General features: G+C 57.8%; 7 protein-coding genes across 7 annotated transcripts; 4 read left to right on the top strand and 3 right to left on the bottom strand.

Annotated features, from left to right (window-relative positions):
• Positions 1–1,522: 1,522 nt before the first annotated feature.
• Positions 1,523–3,682, bottom strand: LY79DRAFT_705013 (uncharacterized protein). The gene has a single exon (XM_060564996.1). It carries the CDS (start codon positions 3,257–3,259, stop codon positions 1,853–1,855), a length of 1,407 nt encoding a protein of 468 aa, XP_060412108.1. The 5' UTR covers positions 3,260–3,682; the 3' UTR covers positions 1,523–1,852.
• Positions 3,683–4,905: 1,223 nt separating this feature from the next.
• On the top strand, positions 4,906–6,968 carry LY79DRAFT_277789 (uncharacterized protein). Its single transcript, XM_060552089.1, has 3 exons — positions 4,906–5,222; positions 5,279–6,363; positions 6,439–6,968. Exons 1-3 carry the CDS (start codon positions 5,189–5,191, stop codon positions 6,724–6,726), a joined length of 1,407 nt encoding a protein of 468 aa, XP_060412107.1. The 5' UTR covers positions 4,906–5,188; the 3' UTR covers positions 6,727–6,968.
• A 1,589-nt stretch (positions 6,969–8,557) lies between these two features.
• LY79DRAFT_519509 (uncharacterized protein) lies at positions 8,558–10,818 on the top strand (the record flags this gene model as incomplete). The annotated part of the gene is made up of 4 exons (XM_060555148.1): positions 8,558–8,947; positions 9,052–9,537; positions 9,586–10,469; positions 10,587–10,818. The coding sequence occupies 4 exons, from the start codon at positions 8,558–8,560 to the stop codon at positions 10,816–10,818; spliced, it is 1,992 nt and encodes a 663-aa protein (XP_060412106.1).
• Positions 10,819–10,932: 114 nt separating this feature from the next.
• LY79DRAFT_277747 (uncharacterized protein) lies at positions 10,933–11,767 on the bottom strand. The gene has a single exon (XM_060552088.1). It carries the CDS (start codon positions 11,569–11,571, stop codon positions 11,086–11,088), a length of 486 nt encoding a protein of 161 aa, XP_060412105.1. The 5' UTR covers positions 11,572–11,767; the 3' UTR covers positions 10,933–11,085.
• Positions 11,756–12,824, bottom strand: LY79DRAFT_277713 (uncharacterized protein). The gene has a single exon (XM_060552087.1). It carries the CDS (start codon positions 12,638–12,640, stop codon positions 11,963–11,965), a length of 678 nt encoding a protein of 225 aa, XP_060412104.1. The 5' UTR covers positions 12,641–12,824; the 3' UTR covers positions 11,756–11,962.
• Positions 12,825–15,107: 2,283 nt separating this feature from the next.
• LY79DRAFT_591746 (uncharacterized protein) lies at positions 15,108–16,061 on the top strand (the record flags this gene model as incomplete). Its single annotated transcript, XM_060561320.1, has 1 exon — positions 15,108–16,061. The coding sequence occupies one exon, from the start codon at positions 15,108–15,110 to the stop codon at positions 16,059–16,061; it is 954 nt and encodes a 317-aa protein (XP_060412103.1).
• A 1,137-nt stretch (positions 16,062–17,198) lies between these two features.
• Positions 17,199–19,458, top strand: LY79DRAFT_559598 (uncharacterized protein). Its single transcript, XM_060558268.1, has one exon. The coding sequence runs from the start codon at positions 17,310–17,312 to the stop codon at positions 19,038–19,040; it is 1,731 nt and encodes a 576-aa protein (XP_060412102.1). The 5' UTR covers positions 17,199–17,309; the 3' UTR covers positions 19,041–19,458.
• The last annotated feature ends 1,273 nt before the right edge of the window (positions 19,459–20,731 follow it).

The following is a 20,731-nucleotide window of genomic DNA, read 5'->3' as shown; positions in this document are numbered from 1 at the left end:
GCCCTTGCGGCGGTAAAGCCAATGAGGCGAGGGAATGTCGTTTGTGATTTGGAAAAAGGCCTGCTTTCAGGATGAGGTGGGATAGGTGAAAGCGGTGTAAGAGCTTCGTGTGTGAGAGAGAGTGTGTGTGTGTAAATGTAGCAGAGGAGAGCAAAGCGTTGTGGGCGTGAGGTTATAGGCTGTTCACGGAATTGTTCTCACATGCCAAATGCTCCAGCATCTCCTATATGCCTTACCCGTTCATCAACCTGTCAGCCGACGGGCTAACGGCGAACCTGGCCAAAGAGCAACCGATACCAGGGCATGCCAAGGGCGAAACCCAGCTGAGGGAATGACGAAGGTGATCAGTGACCGCCTAGATGTCGCAAGATGTCCTCCCAAACCACCGCCCCCCCGCTCCCACTCCAACCAGCTCGCTGCGGTTCGCGCTTGCCCAAGCTCCGTTTGCTCCCGCTCCCTTGTCTTGGATGAGAAGATGTATCCGTCGCGTCCGAGGGTGTCAGGTGTGGGTGGCCTGAGTCGTTGAGTTGTCCGCTGGCTCGAGCCGGGCCGGTGAACGTGTGGCTTCGCCATTGGGCGGCGACGCTGTAGCGTCCTCACCGAGCCAATTCTCACCTTAGGCCTTGTGTCTCACTGCAGTAGTATAGATATCTGAAATGAATGGGGAGAGAGCGGGTCAGGCAACGGATGCCTGCCGGAACGACGGCTGGGTGTCGCGTTGCACTACCGTCCGTCTCGCAAGTCCCCCGGTGCGGTTCCCGCACCCGCACGAGTCCACGATCGATATGTGGCACAGACTGAATAGCACACGGTTATAGAGGCGTTGCAAGCCCTCCGTTCCTTACAGGCAAAGAGTCGTCGCGAGCTGGGCTCATGGGCCCTTGCAGGGACGACTGACTTGGGAAGCACGCAAGACACACGAGCCACACATGGGGCACACATGATTCCCGTTTGCTTTGTGACTTCGTAGTTGCCCCTTCTTCCCCTTTTCTTAAATGCTAGAGGGAGAACACATGCTGGAAATCCCACGAACCCGTTCGTCAACGTCCGACGTGTCACCGCGTTGGCGACAATGCTAGCGTTTTCTAGCGCGGAGCGCTACCCGCAGCTCCGGGCGACCAATGAGTCGGCTTGCGCTGTCGGCATCAGGAAGGCTAGGGAGGGACAAGCTTGCTAGGTTGAGCAGCTTGATGTTGATCAACTTCCAGGATATAAATCGGTCAGAATCGCACGGGGCCGTTTTCCAGCCATATGCACTGTGGTATCCGGCTACTCGCTGGACATGGATGACCTCATGCCTCGGAGCGGTCGACAGCCCGAGTTTCGGCACGAGCTCTTGCTTCTTACCCACCTCATGCGCCGGTTCATTCGAGTCGCTTTGGGGAAGCACCGGAGTTTGAAACAGTCCATGGCGTCGGCAATAGACTTGGATGGCTTTTTGACACCTCGGCCGACTGCTTGTAGCTTGATGTAGCAGCTCGCTCAAGCTTCTGTCACGGGCGATGCGGCGGACGGATGATAAGCAACTCCTCGTTGAACTATCTACACTCTATGTGATTACAGACATTAAAGAAAACCGAGGATAACAGCGCGTTCCAGCTCTTGGTTTATGCTGCTGTGAGTCCTTTCCACACACAGTCTGAGGTCGGCGTCTCCCTCTTTTAACGATCCATTATTCCCGGGCGTCATTAGTACAAGTCGCCCATGTGAGCGTGCACCGTTCGTTTTACTCAAAACCAGAATACGCCATGCCATGCTAAGGGGACGCCATGTGGCGAAAGGATAAGAGAGAACACATAAAGCATACACGTTGCGCGAGCCGTCTCATCAGGGATCTTGTAGATGGCCTACTTCACCGGCGGTAGCGGGGCGTCGCACTTGCGGTGCCTGTCCACTCGGGGTATTTGCTGGGATTCCAGTGTCCATCGTCGTAGCTTTGGGAAGTTGGGACGGGGGACGGTGTAGTAACACTGACGACGCTGGTGACGAACGTCGATGGTAGGATGAGGGAGCTGGGGGTCTGCTCCGACGTGATTTGGGAAGTCGTCTCATAGACCCGGGTGGGGGTCGGATAGATACTGGACTCCGTGGTGCTGGTGAGTAGAGTAGATAGTGGGATTGTTGTCGACGACGTCAATGACGAAGTAGTGTTTACAGACAAGGTCGGGGACCACTGCTCGGGCGGAGCAGTGGAAGTAGGTGCAATAGGGGTGACTGTGGGCGGGGGAGGCGCCACAATAGCGGTGGACGGCTCGACTGGTGTCGATGCCGGCTCGCTCGGGGCGGCCCACGTTTCCGTCGACGGGGGAGGGAGGACGATGGCAGTGGAGGAGACAACAGGCGCCCATGGTGATGAGCCGGGGACCACTTGAGTCTCGGTTGACGGTGGCGGCGGCTCGACTGGTGTCGATGCCGGCTCGCTCGGGGCGGCCCACGTTTCCGTCGACGGGGGAGGGAGAACGATGGCAGTGGACGGCTCGACTGGTGTCGATGCCGGCTCGCTCGGGGCGGCCCATGTTTCCGTCGACGGAGGAGGGAGGACGATGGCAGTGGAGGAGACAACAGGCGCCCATGGTGATGAGCTGGGGACCACTTGAGTCTCGGTTGACGGCGGCGGCGGCTCGACCGCGTGTGTCGAGGAACTCGCGGGTGCTGACGGCGATGCGCTCGGAACAACCGATGTCTCAGTTGAAGGAGGAGGCACCGCAACAGGAGGACTTGACGAAGGTGCCAAACTCTGGAAGAGATCCGGAGAGCTTGACGGGGCAGAAATGCTCGTGGGCGAGGCGGTAGGTTGAGAGGACACAGGAACGTCTGATGTAGGCGCCGAAGACGTCTCTGGAACGGCGGAGCTCGGCGGAGGTGAAGCTGGCGGCGGCGTTATCGAGGTTGTTGTGGGTGAGAGAGGCATTGATTCAGGGGTGGGCGTCACAGTCGGGTAGACGGTAACGGTAGATGATGCTTCAACCGTAGTAGCGTCAACATTGACGATGATGAGGGATGTGGATGTTGTGTGGACGGCAGATGAGGCGTCTGGGACGGGATCTGTGACCCTTTGCGTCACGGTGACCTGAACCGGCGACCGGGTGACGGTGACGACGGCAGGAGTGTCGGTGGTGGGACTTCCCGCGACGTTGACGACCGAGTAGGTCTTGAACGGCTTCGCGTCACGGAGATGCAGCAGACGATCAAGGAGGGGGATGGCGTTGGCAGCCGTAGAGACGGACAACAGCAGGGGGATGGGGACCGAGGGGCGCATCCCGACGATGAGCGAGATGGTGCTTGTGTCTGAAGACTCTGTCGAGGATGATGCTGGAAAAACGCTTGACTGGGTGATGCGTGTGCTGGTGTATGCAGATGTAGGTATATGCGCAGCTTTGGACAACGGACATGGACAGGACGGAATATGGGGGATATCAAATGTCGACCGAGTGTACGAGGAGCCAGGGGGGGACAGAGGAAAACTGGAGACGTGTGAAATAAAAGCAAACAGACGTACGGCGCGTGGGAGAGAGCCATGATGGTTCAACTGCGCTGCACTAGCACACGCGGATGGCTGGTGATGGAGCCACACGAAGCGGTGGTGGTGGTGATGATGGGAAATGGTGGTGGTTGGGAGGCTCCAGCTGCGGGAGCCGAATCCAAGGAGAAGCAGCGGATCCAGGGGTCGTGAACATTGCGGGGGGGGGGGGGGGGCAAGCACGATGACGGGGTACGTACTGTCTCTTTAGCAGGCTTCCAGCACGCGCTGGGCGAAACTAGACATAGTTTGGCCAATGAGAGGCTTCACTTCCCTGGCGCCTCTCTCCCAGCCACCCGGTGCTCTTGTTCCTGTTGGCATGCAGCCAAAGGGGGGGGAAGGGGGGGAGGGGCTTTGGAAGACGCCCTCCAAACTATACAACGTTCCATACTGCCGAGTTCCACATGGAGGAAAAACCCAGTGGCAGGTGCTACAGTGAAACAGGCACAAAAGGCTCGCGATGAAGGGGTTCTAATCTAAGTACTCCGTACTTGTGAAAGATTCCAAATCCGAAGTCCGATGGTGATTATGTAAGTGTCTGTGGCTGATGCTCTTGGCTTTACCGGATTAGACTGGGGCAATTGCTGTGTGGCGGCGGCGGTGCATATGTGGCTCGTCTAGAAACACTCAGATTGTGGCACTTCCCATTTTCCAGACGAACGAACCATAGCCCTCCCTCATCCTCCTTTGGGGCGTGCGTTTCTGGTTTGATTCCATCAGATCCACTCCTCAAGAAACGAAAGTGCCAAAGACGTGTCGTGCATGGGCAAGGGGAAGCTTTGGCCCTCTCCATCGTGCAGGCCATCGTACCCGGTAGGGCAACACAGCAGGGCCGTTGTCGATCTGCTCCCCTTCCCCCTTCGATCATACTCGGCGCTAATCCTGTGTGCAAAAACAAGAGCAGTTCCTAACAAGACCGTTTCATCCCCGCATCTTCACGATAAACGCAACGCAACGAAACCAGGTCCCAAAGCCTGCCTTGTGCACTCGCATCGGACTGCGAATCTGGTCAAGAGAGGGGAGCGAGAGAGAAGAGACCCGCGCGGCCTTCAACCCCGGCCTCCCCCTGCCTCGATTACGCATTACTGTGGCGCAACATGAGCTCGACAGGGTTTGCGGCGCAAACAGAAGGCTCCTTTAGGTCGCCTCTCTGCCTTCTGTGGACCTTGGTTGCCCTGCACTGCCCAAGCCGCCCATAGCTTCTCTTCGCCATGACGTTGGGTGCGTGCTCCTACTAAGCCACTATGCGAGCTAGTCATCTCTCGGCGGCCATCGTCAGCCCAATCGTCTTGTGTTGCCTCTCGCCGCGTGCAGGTCCGTTGGGGTTTGACCGAAGAGCAGCTGACGGATTGCCTCACTGCCACCGCGAGATACCTAGGTAATACTGCCATGTACATGACGGGTTAAATAACCCCAACTCGCCCAGCACATCCACCCAAGACCTCCTCCATCCCACGTTCCGACTTTCTGCATCGTCGACCTGCCCCGCAGTCAATCTCTACCACGCACACAACCCCTACTTACACCTACGGAGTACACTACATACACCATCAATACCAGTAACCCCGCCCGTCTCGTCTCTGACGCAACACACACCGCCGCCTGCCCCCGATTCTCCCGTCGTCGTACACGCGATTGAACCCTGAGCGTCGCATTCGAGACACTTTAATGTCGTATCCAGGCCATTACGGCTACGGCGCCCGTAAGTTGCATTCCCTGGTCCTCAGCTATGACGTCGGTAATCTGACAGCTTCCAAGAGCCGCATGGCCAAGGCTACGGCCAGCAGTACCCTCCGCCTCCCCAGGCTGGCTACGGCGGATCGCCATACCCTCCTCAGGGTGGCCAATATCCTCCGCCCGCCGGCCCTCCTCCCGGTCAGTACGGTGCACCTCCGCCGCAGCAGGGCGGCTATTACCAGCAACCCCCGCCCAGCCAGTATCCTCCCCAGGGAGGATACTACCCCCCTCCCGCCGGACCTCCCACGGGCCAATATCCACCGCCCACTGGTCCTCCTCCCGGCCAATACGGCGCACCTCCCCCGATTCCTCCCTCGCCCTACGGGCACTCGCCTGCGCCCGGAGGCTACGGCGCACCGCCGCCCGGCCCGCCACCCGGCCAGCAGTATGGCGCTCCTCCTCCGCAGCACTATGGACCTCCGACGCCCCCGTCGTTGGGCTACGGCCCGCCCCAGATTATCCAGTGGGACGGTTCGCCCGACGCCGCGGCCGCGCGGGCTGCGATGAAGGGCTTCGGCACCGACGAGAAAGCACTGATCCGATGCCTGGCGACCAAGGATCCCCTGCAGATCGACGCCATCAGGTCCGCCTACAACAGAAACTTCAAGCGCGATCTCGAGCAGGACGTCAGGAAGGAGACGAGCAGCTGGTTCCAGAAAGGCTTGGTGTCCATCGTGCGCGGTCCTCTTAGGTCCGACATTTACAACCTATACGAGGCGATGGACGGGGTCGGCACCAAGGAGAGTGTCCTCAACGACGTCCTGCTCGGACGATCCAACGCCGACATGCAGGCCATCAAGAGCGCGTACCAGCAGACCTTCAAGCGACGCCTGGAAGACGACGTCAAGGGCGATCTCAGCATGAAAACGGAGAGGCATTTCCTAATCGTCCTCGGCGCCAACAGGGCGGAGGACTCGGCGCCCGTCGTGCCACAGCAGGTTGACTCGGACGTCATGGAGTTGTACAAGGCCACCGAGGGCAAGCTCGGCACCGACGAGATGCTCGTCTGCAGCATCCTCAGCACCCGCAACGACAACCAAATCCGCGCCATCAACCAGGCGTACGAGCAAAAGTTTCGCAGAAAACTCGAGGATGTCATCAAGAGGGTGAGTCTGACCCCACCAATCCCCCCACGCAACCACTCTACTCCCCTCCCGTAGAATGCTAACATTGAGTGCAAGGAATTTTCCGGCCACATGGAGGACGCGCTCCTCTTCCAGCTCCGCCACGCCGTCGACAAGTACATGCACGCCGCGCAGCTCCTCGAGGACTCGATGGCGGGTCTCGGCACCAAGGACCACCTCCTCGTGGCGCGCGTTGTGCGGTTCCACTGGGACCAGAACTTCCTGGCCAATGTCAAGGGCGCGTACCAGGCCAGGTACCATCGCAGCCTGGCGAGCAGGATCAAGGGCGAGACGAGCGGGGACTACGAGAGGTTGATGCTCGCGTGCATCGGCGAGAACATTTGAGTGGACGGGCGCGCAGTTGAGGAAAAGGAAAAAAAAAAGACTGAAATGATACCCTGGGTTGGGACGGACTTTTGTCATGATGATGCCTTGGGAACCGATAAGGTGGAGTGGGGACTGGGCTCGGCTAGCTGGTCATAGAGGCCATAAAGGAATTGGGAGCATGACACTACCAATTGAAAACAAAGAGCCTATACGAATATAATTACAGAGTTACATGGTGATTGCACGGATATTGAACGGCTTGATCAAGCCAGGACGGTCTCGCGGCTCGTGTAACGCGGCGGTGCATGGCTGGGTATCATGTCAGGCCTTGGACAAAGGCAAAGGCCACTTACATAGCCAGTTTGTCCCTGACGCGCCGCTGCTATTTCCCCTGCCTCACTGATGGTTACCTCTAGGGACGGGCCCAGGACGGGGCCATGGTATCCTGAGAAGACAACGGACAGGTATGGTTCAGTGGTGTAGATGGACAATCCGAGAGGCTGGCAACGCCTTCCCCCGCCCGTGGAAAAAGGTTATTTCTACATGACGTCATTTTGGGCTACAGGGTTAGCGAGACCAGAGGCTCTAGCCGAACAGTTCTGTTTGTTTTTGCTGTGGTGTAATCATTCGGGGAGGTGTTACAAGGCGCGTCCCTGTAGGTAGTGAGCAGTCTAGACCGATAGACGTAGTGGCTCTCACTGGCTAGATTGGGTAGCGGTAGAATGCCAGTGTGATTTGGTCGGCGGCCAGTGAGTTAAACCTATTTCGGAATACATTATGTCAGCAACAGCAAAAACAATATTCCGGCTTAGCTGACCAATGAGAAGGTTAGGATTCAGAAAGTTATATAAAGTTAAAAACTCTTTGGATTTAAGTAATTCAAAGTTAAGGCAAAATAGAGGCAACAGCTACAATTAATTTAAAAATTTATTATATCATGTGACCTGTTTAATTAATAGGTAAAACCCTTATTGCAATAGTAAAGTTGTATACGTTGCTGTTGCTCTTTAAAGGTTGGATATAAGGGCTTAATCTTGGGCATTGTGGGCGTCTGTTGGCGATGGTGGATTTGCGGCAAAAAGGGCGTTTTTTGCATGGGTTATGGACGTGGGCAGTGGCGGTGGTGGCAGTGCCTTCCTAAATAGGCTTAACTCACCGGCCGCCGACCAAATCGCACTGGCATTCTACCGCTGCCCGGCTAGATTCATGCTGGACATGCACAAGAATGGGGTTTTAGTTCAGAACAGTCATCACCGCTGATTGACGCGAGAGGAAGGACCAATCAACGAAGAGGTGGGTCGGTCCTGCTGCACGGGCCAGTATAATTAATGTATAGTAGCCAAAAAAAACAAAAAAAACGCCATTTTTTTTCTCTGTTAATTATATCGCCCCGCTTCCCTAACTTTCCCCTTTTTTCCTCTTTTTCTATTTTATTTCTCTATAACGCTATATCTCTTCATCCGAGTCATTCAAGACCACGCACATCATCCTCACATTGTCTATCACGCAGACCCCTGCCCCTTTCTACATCCAATCGCAGATCACCAGTGACCGATTGACTTCAAACGAAGGTTGCGACAACTTCCAAACGACAACAAAAAGACGTGTCAAACCCATTTTGACCGCGTCATTTCGCGCACAGTGAGTTGTCAAGTTGCCTTATTGCACTCAAAATCGACGTGCTCTCAGCTATCACCCGGCCGCCCCTTCCGAAGTCGCCGTCGGACCTGCCGCTTTGAATTATCCATTGGCAGTCACGTGGTTGCCAAACCATCCGCGTCGCGCATCGTCGACTTCATCCATCTGGGAACGTTCAGACAGGCACTGAGCCCGAGCCCTTCTTTCCTCAATGGCCTCTCCGGCGCTGCCGTCTGCCCAGTCGAATTCTTATGGATCCGGACATAATAGCACGCATCAGCCCTCACCCACGCACTCGCAGTTCACGATGCAGCAGCAGCAGCAGCAGAGGTACCCATCCGGGTCGGTGCCAGATCCTCGTTACCCGAGTCCCAACGGCAATGGTCAATTTGCTTCGCTAGTCGCTTCAGACCTTTCTCAGCCGCCGAATCAATCATCGCCTCTCGCCAACGATGATGGACTGAGGGCACTTCGCTTCGCCGACGATTATGCCAAGATCTCCGCCGTCCTGGCGGAATGCGATCCGGAAGCTATCAGGCGCGCCATCCGGGACAACCACAAGAAGTGTTTGCTAGGATCCCGCTACCACACGGCCTTCCTTGTACGTATGCCATTTGGGGGCAGCAGCCCGTCACCTTCACCCGAGGGCTCTGATTCCCATCTGTTTCCCACGTCCAAATGTCATCGTCGCTGACTATTGCCCAGATGAACGTCACCATGCATCTCGCAGACGAAGTAATTCTCCAGAGAGCTGTCCGAGACTTCGGCACCCGCCTCGTCTCGGCGGCAAAGCACGACTTGGTCGGCTTGATGAACCAGTCCGACCTCGACGAGGTCGCCGACGTGATCATCCCCAAGGCCAGCAACACCTTCCTCGACAAGGCTTTGGTGGCGCGCCTGCCCACCATCGAGGCCCGCAGACTAGTCAACGCACTCGCGCGGGCTGAGCGGCTCGGTTACGACGCCAACGACGTTATCACGGACGATCACGTCATCCCATTTGTGCCGAGCAGCAAACCCAGCGTCAACGTCCAGCCCGGCCCAAGACATGACCTGCCTTTGCCGCATGAACAGAGTGTTGGGCAAATTTTGCCCCAGATGGCCCCTCACCCACTGGAATCGGTCGATCCATCCGTCCCGAGATGCCAAACCTGCCAGCGCGGCTTCCCGACGCCGAACGCTTACGCCCATGTAAGTTGTGTAGTTGTGCAACAAGAGCGTCAAACTAATGCGTCACAGCACGTTAAGCATCGCATCTGCAACAGACCCGCGCCGGCTCCAGGCCCTAGCGGAGAGAGGTACATGTGCCCCTTTTGCGCCCAGACACTCAGTGTTTATGGTGGTCTAAAGTATCACATGATGAACAAGGTGTGTGGTGACAACGGCGAGATCAGCAAAGACAGCATTGTGCCCACTATGCCTCGTACTAGTCTGAACCCCTCTGCCAAACCACCAGCATCGGACACCGCCCCGACTTACGTCTCCTCGGCCAGCAACAGCCCGGCGGCGCAGCACACCTCAACTACTCCCGTTGCCACGCAGACACCCCGCGCAGCGCCGCTCAGCACCCAACCTGACAGCTCGGAAAGCGTGCCACTCGGCACACCTCAAGCCAAGGACATGGCCCACTTGACAGCGAGCCAGGTCCACGCACTGAAGGAGGAGTTGCGGCTGGCCGAGGAGAGCTTCAGGATCAAGATCAACGACACCCACAGGGTGGGCGGCGACGCGGACGAGATCCAGAAAAGGATCACGAGCCTGCGGAACTCGTACGCCTGCAGGCAGAGCATCATTCGCAAGAAGTACAACATCAGGCTGCGCCAGCGGCGCGGCCGCGAGGAGATGGAGCACGAGCGCGCGAGACTGGGCATTCCCGACCAACTTTCTCGCGCGGTCGGGACGCCAACCAGAGACGTCCATGCGGACAAGCGGGCCCGCATCAACGGCAACGGCGATGCGATGACGACGATGGCGACGATGGCGACGCAGGACTCGCGGCAGGGCACGCCCATCGAGACCGTCGCCGTGACGGAGATGGGCAACGGCCTCAACGGGTCGAACGCGACGGTCGCGACGGAGGACCCGACCGCGAGCGCGTCGCAGGGCGAGCGGAGCCGGCCGTCGTCGTCGTCCTACCTCGATACCGTCGCCGTGACGGAGATGGGCAACGGCCTAAACGGGTCGAACGCGACGGTCGCGACGGAGGACCCGACCGCGAGCGCGTCGCAGGGCGAGCGGAGCCGGCCGTCGTCGTCCTACCAGCAGAATGGCTACCGCGTCGAGGTCCACGTGCCGAGTCCGTCCAAGAAGCCAAACTCGGCGTCGGCGGTCGGCGGTCCGCCCTCGCAGGCGACGTCGGGTGGCTCCCTGACAGCCGAGAAACTGCTGCAGCAGATGCGCGGTGCTTCAGTAGACGGCGACGACGACGATGATTCTTCTTCGGACGACTCGAGCACCGACAATGAGGACTAGAGACGCCCTGACGTGCCGTTGGCTCTTGTGCACGGTAAACAGTCGTTTACATTGTCATTTTGCGAGGGAGGCAATGGCGTTTGGCATGGCATGGCACGGCATGGCAGGTTGTTCCGGCTGCCACGAGGAGTTTTATTTTCATCGTTGCAAGATTTGTTCATTTTCTCGGATCGCAACCGGCTAGATGACCGCCCCCCCTCTCTTTACCCCGTTCTTCCTCTCTTCAGCACAATAGGTTCCAAGTTGAGTGGCAGGCGTTGTTATGCATCATGAGGCACGGGAGGGAATCTGGCTCGACATCATTTCTGGGACACGGGACACTTCCATTTCCTTCAACTTTTTTTTTTTGGCAGAGCGAGAATACTTCCACATGGAAAGATACACATAACTTGGGCTTCCTGCCGCAGCCTTTGAAATCTGAAGGGGGCGCGTGGTTTCTCCCGAGGAGATACAATTACCGTGCTGGGCGGAGAAAGGATGAGCCCGGGGCACGCACATAGGCACGAAGCAATATTCATCGAGGATCATCGGATGATACGGTAGATAGGCAGAGCAATCAATACAGACATACAATAGCAGCAGAAACGAGGCGATCGTCGCCCCTCCTTGAATTCCATTTTCTCTTCTTCTTCGTTTTCTTCTTTTTTCTTGTTTTCTTTTTTCTTGCTGCGCCGTGGTTCGGAGTGGTCTGCGGAGGCGTGTTTGATCGACAATAGCGCAGTGCCGGCATAAAGCTGCGTGAGATTTCCGCATGCCGGTGCCGGTACCTGCTGTTGCAACGCGCTCTCCCGCCCCGGACTCATGCTCTCCTTCTTCACCACTCGGAGAAGTAGCTTTTGTCAACGCGGGGAGAAGGGGGGGGGGGGACCTGGACTCGTGATACCGGATGCAGATGGGACGAGAGGCGGGTTGGATCGGCTGAGACTTGTCCCGAGCCTCTCCTTCACCCGGGAGGGCGGTGCATGACTCTTGGAGGAGGGGGAGAGAATCAAGGCTTCTGTCAGAAGAGGGGAAGAATTCGGACCAAAAAGATAAGACTGGAATTTGAAGCTGCTAATAATGTAGTCACCTAGCAGAAGGGTGAAGAAAAGATAATGCATGCCCATTTGATACTGTGCAGTCAGTGCTGGGTTTTATGCACCCATTAATAGGTAGCGCTGCTCCTTCCGGCAGGGGGGGTGGAGAGGCGTAGTCGAATGGGTTTTTCTTTTCCGGTGAGCAGGACGGGGGCTTTGACATTGCCACGCGGGTGACGAATTAGATGGCCTGAGTTGCGCATATTTGGTTGTGGGAAGGGAAAGAGGCCATCTTTTTTGTCACTCGAAAGATGTTCTACTAAGAGGGACAGGGGGCAGGGGAGAGAAACGAAACATCCACTGGGGTTACACGACGTATATCTCCGGGGGGAGTGTTTGGTGTTTCGAGCTATGGGCATTTGTTCGTTGCCTGGCATAGGGGGGTAAGGGGGTACGGGATGACATGATGACATGACGATGCCGCTTTTGGGACGAGGACGAGCACGAGATGGGTCGTGAAAGGCAAGGTGTATGTAGACCGGCTGTTGGATGGCGCCAGGACCGTCTGCTAAGTGACGAAGAGAGGGGGGTGGGATGACGGACTTTTGAGGGGACGGGATCCGGAGCTCTGAGGGTGAAGGAGAAGGGAGTGCGTCCGATGGGGGAGGACAGCGGGCTTTCGAGCCATGCGCACTCTCTTTCTCTCTCTCTTTCTCTCTCTTTCTCTCTCTTTCTCTCTCTTTCTCTCTCTCTCTCTTACAGACCTCATTCAAAAGCAGATTGCTTGCTTGCTTGCTTGCATGCATGCATGCATGTTCCGGGTTTCAATTCAAGTGACGTGAATGCAGAGCTGACGAACGTCGGACGTTGTGAATGACAAAGGGGACAGGGGGCTCGGCGCGGGAGTCCGCGCGGGAGTAGGAGGTTATGCCTTGAAGAGAGAGCGCGCGGGTCAATGCGAAACCGGGAGGGAGGGGAGCAGCCTCGTGGTTCTTATCAACACCAGCCCAGGTAGCGTTGGGAGGACCCTGTACGTGGTAGCCCTTTGTCGTTGTCGATGTGATTAGCACTACTTAGGGGGGTAGAGGCCGACGATGGACGACGAGATGTGCGAGGAGCGAAGAGTTGGATAGTCGCGGTACTCTTCAACCAGCGGCCAAGGGGTGCATGTGATGCTAGGAAGGGGTGAGAGAAGAGAGAAAGAGAGAGATAGAGGACTGAACGGAGGGCTCCTGGCATGTCTGTTTGTCCGGTGAAACATTGAAACATGTCGTTCTATAGTGTCCTTGAGCGGTTCCGGGTCTCAACTTTAGGTTCATTGGGTCCAATCGATGTTTCCTGTCCCCCCTTGCGCGGGACCGGGCATGACGAAATGCGCTACCAAAATCCAGCTGGTAAGGATGAACTGACAGCTGAGAACCGAGGTTGGAAGCTCCAACGACAGCTCCGTCGTCATTGTGTGTGTGTGTGTGCGTGTATGTTCTAGCCCCAAGTCGAGCCGCTAGCAAGCAAACGGAACAAGCGGCCGTGCGGCGCTTCCTCGTCCTAGTCATGACCCGGGCCCCTTCTCCTTGCAGCGCCGCGGACGGGAGCGCATGGGTTGTCAAGCCTCACTAGGTCGCTGCCTATGGTCCGATGTGGTCAGACTGGGCAGACGGACCCCTACGGAGAGAGGGGGAGCTGTGCCTCTGCTTGTCCCCCCCTTTCCCTCCAAGGTTCTCAGCTGTGCTGGCGTTGCCTCGATTCCGCCGTAGCCGTCCGCACCCCCTCCGTCTTGTTCTTTCTGTCCGTCTCCGCGGTGCCTGCAGGGGTGGCTGGTGGTCTGCCCGGCAAGGCCCGTTGGGACTCTATCCCGCCGGCTAGCTTAGTTGTGAGGGACAAATTTGGGTTGGTGGCTGTCGTGAGGGGGGCGGAAGTGGTTTTGATGTTTTGATACGTCTGTTCTTTTTGGCTTTTGTTTTCCCCTGCCCTCTTGGACGCGCGCCCGGCTCTTGTCTTAAGTCATAGGATGTCTCTCGTTTTCCCCGTTTGCTTCCTTCTTCCTCCGATGTTGTTTCCTTTCCTTCAAGTTTGCTGCTGTGTCGGGTTTTTGCTTCTTGAGCCCTCGCGTCCCCGGCGGTCATGTCTCTCGACACCTTCTAAGACGCAAGTCATTGTCGTTCCTTTGCCCCTTGCTCCGGCCCCGCGAGTCTATTATTTCGCGGGTGTGACGCTGGTCGTTATTTTGTTCGGCCGGCCGGCCATTCTGTGCCCCAGACGTTGCTGGTCCCATCATACCGGACCCTGAAAACGTAAACAGAGTATATCGCGTAACCTCTGCTACAGCCCTCTCTTTTCCAGGCGCCGCAACATCGAGCGAGGACTCGGACTCGGACTCGGCGTCGTACCGGGCTGAGATATCGGCCGGATCAACTCCGCTCTCTGGCTATCCCCGCCGGACCCCCGACATCGCTTACCAGCCCGAGTCGGACGCGGGCGTGGAGAACGGCCGGAGCCCTGGGGGAGGAAAAAAGAGAACCCACCTGCCTTCCCCCTTGCACCGTCGAAGAAAGCCAGGACAAGGGTTGTATCTCCCCTCGAGCCAGGACACGGCCAGAGCGTCGAAACGTCCAAAGCAACAGCGACGCGGGGATTCATGAGACGCCGGCACGGCAATTTGGGTTTGGACTGTCTTGTAAGCGAGGTGCGGCTGCGACAGGCGAAACGATAAGCATAATTCCCCGAAACGCGTGCCCGAGAGGGATCGACCTTCTCCGGGACGTAGATCCGAACCAAGTGCCAGACCCCGAGAGAGAGAGAGAGAGAGAGAGAAGGTCGACGACAGACGAGAGAAGGGTCGTCAGCGGAGAAGGGACGAAAACGCAAGGACGGGCGCGCGAGAGCCGTCATTGAGTGACGGGTGTGTGCGGTTGGGGTTCGGTTGATTCTCGTGCTGGTTCGGAATTCGAGATCCGGTACGAGCCGGTATCGAATCCGCGCCCACATTTGGCGGGAGGTGGTGCAGCGTTGCAGTTTGGCAGATCGCAGAAAGAGGACGGGGTGGTGAAGCGACGAACGACCCCTGGAGGGAAATTGCGGATGCGGTAGTGTGGGCGAGTGAGAAATTGCAGGGTAAGTGAAAGTGAGGGCGAAATGAGTGGGTGGGACGGCTCGATGGAAGCAGCAGAAGCGACAGGGAATACAGGGGCGACAGGGGAGACAGGGGTGGGACCGACCACTGTAACTGGCCTGCAATTACTCCAAGGACAGGGTGGAGGCACCACCATAAGCACTATGGCGGGTCCGGGGACTGATGCCAACGCCAACGACGCCATCGACGCCCCGCCGAGCACGAACAGCTACGGCTGGGAACAGGGAACCGCTGGCCAACAGCCTCCGGTTGGCCACCGTCAGACAAGCAACTTCAAGACCACGAGTGGTCCTCAAAAGAAATTGACGCCGCCACTGCAGCTACACGAACGCAAGCTGCTCAGGGTCAGTTCCGTTTCCGTCCGGAGGCCAGTCTACTGGTCGTCGAGCGACCAACAACAACAACAACACCACCCTCACCCTGACGGGCGACTGCTGCGGCGCTCACGTTCGCTCTCTGTCCTCCATCATCATCGTCATCATCATCATCAAGACCCGCCGCTCAACCAAGACTCGCCGTCCGCCGAGCGACACATCCGAGTCTATCTGCAGCCAGAGACTCGAGACCGCCCTTCGTCTGCGCAAGAGAACGGCCGAGAACAAGGCCAGGCACAGGCACAGGCACCACCACGACCGTCGTCACCGCCCATACGGCTACGACTATTGCAACAATTACAGCTACAATTACCACAGCGACTACAACTACCACAACAGCCCCAGCCGCGAGGACCTCCCCCTCGACCGCCCCCTCCGCCGCGTCTGTACCCGGTGCCCGGTAGGAGAAACGGCGTCGGCATCGCGGTCCCGCCCCTCGGTTCTGCATCACGGAGCAGAGCCACCATCGCCAACTTCAACCGGAAGTACCGACAGACCCAGGCGCACCTCTCCGTCGTCTCCAAGACCGCCGCCCAACACCGGAGCTACTGGCCCGACAACTTCCGCGACCCGCGTCACGGACTCTCCATCGGGCACAGCTCCTCGCCCGACACCTCGACGCGGCCGATATCCCCCGTACCCCCAGTCCCGGCCATCCCGAAATCCCTTGCGAGCGATCGTCCGAAGCCCCGTCTCGCCGAGATCGGCCCTCTCGAAGAGTAAGTCCCTTTTGTCTTGCCGTGTTTGATCGCGCGGGAGGTGTGTGTGTGTGTGTGTGTGTGTGTGTGGGTTGCGCTGCGTTGCGAGGAGTGACGGAACGAGAGATGAGACCACCAGACCGAAAACGAGTCGTCGACGAATACACGACGACACTACGGGATACATCACGCATAAGAGTTGGAGGAAAGGGCATGGCGCCTCACAACCAGCGAGTGACCATGGCATAATAAACTCGAACCCGGCAACAAGCTCCGACCTCGAGAGCTCTGTCGTTCTTGCCCAGGTTCATGCGAGAACACTACCAGTTCCCCCCCTCTCCTGACACCTTCTCGCCAAAAACCTTATGCTGCCAGACCACGCGGTCGAGCTCGAACTCAAAAACGTCAACTGCGCATCATTACACCAGACCTGGCGCGCCATCTAGTATTTGAAGTCGTCCTCCCTGCCACCCCAGCCGCCCGTCGTTGGGCTCCAACGCCGCAACTGTAATATGGCGACCATGCCTTCCTCGACATCTTCCGTCCATCACCGTTCCCGCCATGGTCTCGACCACCTCTCCTTCGCAGATGCTCGCTCCCCGCCAACCGCGACTACTCTTTGCAGCTTATTTGACTGATGGCTTCGCCTCATGCGCAAAAACCCTTCGCTAACCTCTTCCACCGCCGCAGCAAGCTCAACGAGCTCAAGTCCCCTCGCCTGCCCTACCACAGCAGCCGCTTCCCGTCTAGGCGCTGGCGCCCTCCCTCCTCCGTCTACTCCGGGAACGACGACTTCATCTCCCCCCTTTCGCCAGAGTTTGCCAAAAAGGCACCCCTCGGGGACCATAACGCCGTATCCCCTCTTTCGCCAGACTTCGCCAACGTGGCTGCCTCCAACATGTACCGCTACGCCGCGGCGGAAGTCTCTCCCCCGAGCTCTCCTGACATGATAGCTCAGATGAAAGGGTAAGTCATGGACGACCGCCAAGAACAAACACCGGACACAAGCACACCCTCGTACAAAGCCTCTCCCGACTCCACGTGGGATGGCGTTTGTGCTTTTTGCCGACACCCGATCGATGCCAGACCACCGCTGACCATGTGTCTCTCATTCAGGACCACCGCCCCACCGCAGGGCCGCAATGTCTCTCCCATGGGCTCTTCCAATACGTCGCAGCTCGACGTCGCCGCCGAGCACGGCTATTCAGACCAGCAGCAGCAGCAGCAGCAGCAGCAGCCGAACCCAGAGGTTCGGAGAAAGACCAGCATTCCCATGATGCGCCGCGAGCGCCGCAAGAACCAAGAGGCCGCCTCTAACACTCTCCGCGAGTCAAAGTCCCAGCAGCGTCTGCGGATCCAACGCGAGACCAGGTGGGATGACATGACGGGCGAACCCACGTCGCAGGACAAGGGCCGTGCGGGCCAGGTCCGACCGCAAGAGTACGCCCAAGAGTTTTCTGCCAACATGGCTCTCGGCATGTCTCCGGCCGCCATGAAAGCCATGAAGAATGCACCATCGACGCAGACCTTTGGCGATCGTCTGCGAAGGTTGCGGCCCATCGGCGGAAACAAACAGCAGCAGCAGCAACACCAGCAGCAGCAGCAGCAGTGGCAGCCTCCTTCCGAATCAGCCACAGCCGTCATTGAGCCCATTGATGAGCGCCCGCCCTGGCGCGGCGCAAGTGGACGGATGCCCATAGTACAGCCCGTCCGCGACACCAAACCTGCGTTGCCTCTTACCATCCCTCCCCAGAGCACGAGACGTGCGGCCGTTGGGCCTAGGCTACCCATCGCGGGTGTTACCACCTCCCCGTTGTCCCCTGTTAGCCCCCCAAGATCTGAAACGTCACCGCGCTCAAGGACGCCCACCACCAGAACTGTGCTCAACGCTCCCCGACAGCTGACTGCTTCTCCTTCGCCCTCGGCCACTCGAACCCCCGCGCCCGCTCAGTCCTCATATCCCAGTCCCCCCAACTCGAGCGCCGATGTCCAGTCGCCCGTACATGCGACGCCCGACGCCGCTACTGCTGCCGATGCTGCGACTCTGCAGCCTGCACCCTTGCCTGCACCCCTACCGGAACAACAGCAGGGCCCCCCTATTGCCCAATCAGACCACGACAAGGCTATACGGAGAAAGCCGCATCGTGCGAACCCGCTAGGTCTGCGCGCGCCTCAACCGTCGTACACTTCGAGCATCTACTCTGAGCAGACCATCCGGTCACCAACCTTTCACGAGCACGAAAAGCCTCATCAACCTACTATTCCACCGTCGTCGGTTGAACGCAAACCCGTTGCCGTGGTCAACGAAGCTGCGGCTCATCCTACGTTGGGTTACAACCCCGCCGCCGCCGTCTCCACCTCAGTCACACCTCGCGAATCTGCAGAGACGGGTTCTGCCCCGGTTCAGTCCCCCCACCAAGCTGAAGGGGTCATGAGCCGCAAGCGCCCAGCTGTTATCAAGTCGACGAGCCCTTCGATCAATCCAGATCAACCCATCGTCATCTCCATGTCGTCTCCGTACAAGTCGAGCGCCTTTGCCGAGCCAGCCTCGCCGCCTCCCGCCCGAGCACAGCTGCCCAGCCAGAGAAACTCGCTGCTGCGCACCAGTCCCGCCAGTGTGTTCAGCAACTCGAGCCGCCCCGACTCGGTCTGGTCCACCAGCAAAGCCCTGCCGCCGCCCCCGACCGAGACTTCCATGTCCAACGACCGCGTCGGCTACCTCAATGCCCGGCTCGATTCGTTGGCCAACCGCCGCATCAACATCAACAAGGCCGTCAGGCAGATGACGGAGCTCATGCCGACCGACCACATCCTGGCCAGCCAGGCCGTCCTGCTCAAACGGGAAGCCGAGAAGCGCAAGGTGGAAGCCCTCAAGCTCGAGCTGGCGGAAATACAACGCGAGGAGTACGAAACCGGCCTGAAGCTGCACCGGGCGTACAAGAGGATGGACCGCAACGCAGACTACGAGCCCACGACGCTCTGGGTAAGGAGAGTTACCAACTAGTCCCGGCCTGCCGCGAGCAGCAGGTCTCGCGCACTGCGGGGGCTTCACTTCCTGGCCTTGTGCGTACTGGCCGTCAGGACGGCAGGCGTTGTTGGTATGATCTGGGTTACGGACAGCGGTCAAGCGTTTCATATGGGTTTAGTTTACATTGTCGGAAACGAGCATTCGATGCGAAGCATGGAGCTTAGCGATCCTTGGTCTCACACTTTGTCCATGCTGGACAATGATGGTCTTTGGGAGACCAGATTGTGTGAAGGGATGGATCAACCATGGCCGTGTCATTGTGGTTTGGGTTTTTTTTCTGTTTTTTTTTCCCCCTCTTATTTCTCTTTTTTCTTGTTTTTTTGATACCTTCTTCTGCGGAAGAATTCTAGAACAGGGTCATAGAAAATTCATTAATCCCCCTCCCTCAAGCTGTTTGTGAGTGGTGTGGCTGGTGCATGGCGACCCAATGTATCTGAAACCGTGGATGATGAGATGGGTGGCCTTGCTGCCATGATGCCATGATTCAACGACGAGAGGATCACCCATGCCTCCCGAGGGCGCCGTCCTCGCGCGGGTTCGCATGCGCATGCGGCTCACTGTAACGTCGCACGATGCTCAGCGCCAAAAAAAGAAGCCTAGGGAAGCTCGAGGCGGAAGCACGGCACGACACGACGCCCTCGCACAACTCCCGAACACACGATGCCTACTGCCCCTAACAAACAACTTTAACCGTCCCTGGGTCCGCTCTCGCGAACAGGGGTGGTCCCTGCTTTCCTCTGTTAGTCGCCTCCATCTTTAGGTTTTTTTTTTTTTTTTTTTTTTTTTGTCTCGTCCTGGGGAGGAGGGTTAGTGGTGTTCAGTCATCGTTTAGGGCGTGAGCCGCTCCTGCCAATCCGATTCTACCCCGTGTACTTTTTCTGATAGGTTTGATGCAGGGAGGGGAAAGGGAAGTCGGAGCACGGTTGACGGCGGCGTTGATGCCCTGGTCTAGCGCAGGCGCGCGGGACGCGGCTCCGCGCTTGGGTGGCTTTGGCGGTGAAGATTGTTGCTATTTGGGGAAAGGGGAGGAGGCTGTTCGCGCCGTAGAGCTAGCAGGGAGGTCTCGGGCCGAGACCTCACTCTCGGCCGGTCCAGCGTCATCGTCGTTGTTGTCGTCGTCGCTGGAAACGGGACGGAGAGGGTCGTACGTGATGTGGTTCTGGTCCGGTTTTGGTGCGCTTTGTATAATTATTGGCGCTTGGACTCGTGCTTCTCTTCTTGATAAGAGCCTGTAGCTAGCTGCAATACAGTCTCTTCATGGTGTAGAACGGCATGTGCTGTGGCCGTATGAGGAGGGGGTGTAGAACGGATAGGGGGGGGGGGGGGGGGTTCGAGGACATGGAAATATGACACGGGCATTACTGCGAGATTGAGTAGATCTGCGGCCCGGGTAAAGCTCAGTCCGTGGCATCTTGTTGGGTTTATAGTTTTCATTCCAGTCTCTCTTCCATGACATGTTCCGGAATTTCTCGGTTTCTGTGTCGACAGGTTCAAACGTTCGAACGTGTGAAGCATGGCCGATCATGTAGTTGCTGAACTCTATACCTACCTGTACCCACGAAAGCATAGCAGTACTGGCAATAGTGGTAGGAGTAGCAGTAGTAGCCGGGTTGTTTAACGCCGGCGGTTCCAATTTTGCCGACAAAAGGCGCCCACGCGACCTGTCT

Source organism: Colletotrichum navitas (assembly GCF_030913465.1).
Source record: "Colletotrichum navitas strain CBS 125086 chromosome Unknown LY79scaffold_48, whole genome shotgun sequence".
NCBI classification, from domain to species: domain Eukaryota; kingdom Fungi; phylum Ascomycota; class Sordariomycetes; order Glomerellales; family Glomerellaceae; genus Colletotrichum; species Colletotrichum navitas.
This window is presented reverse-complemented; position numbering and strand designations above follow the sequence as displayed.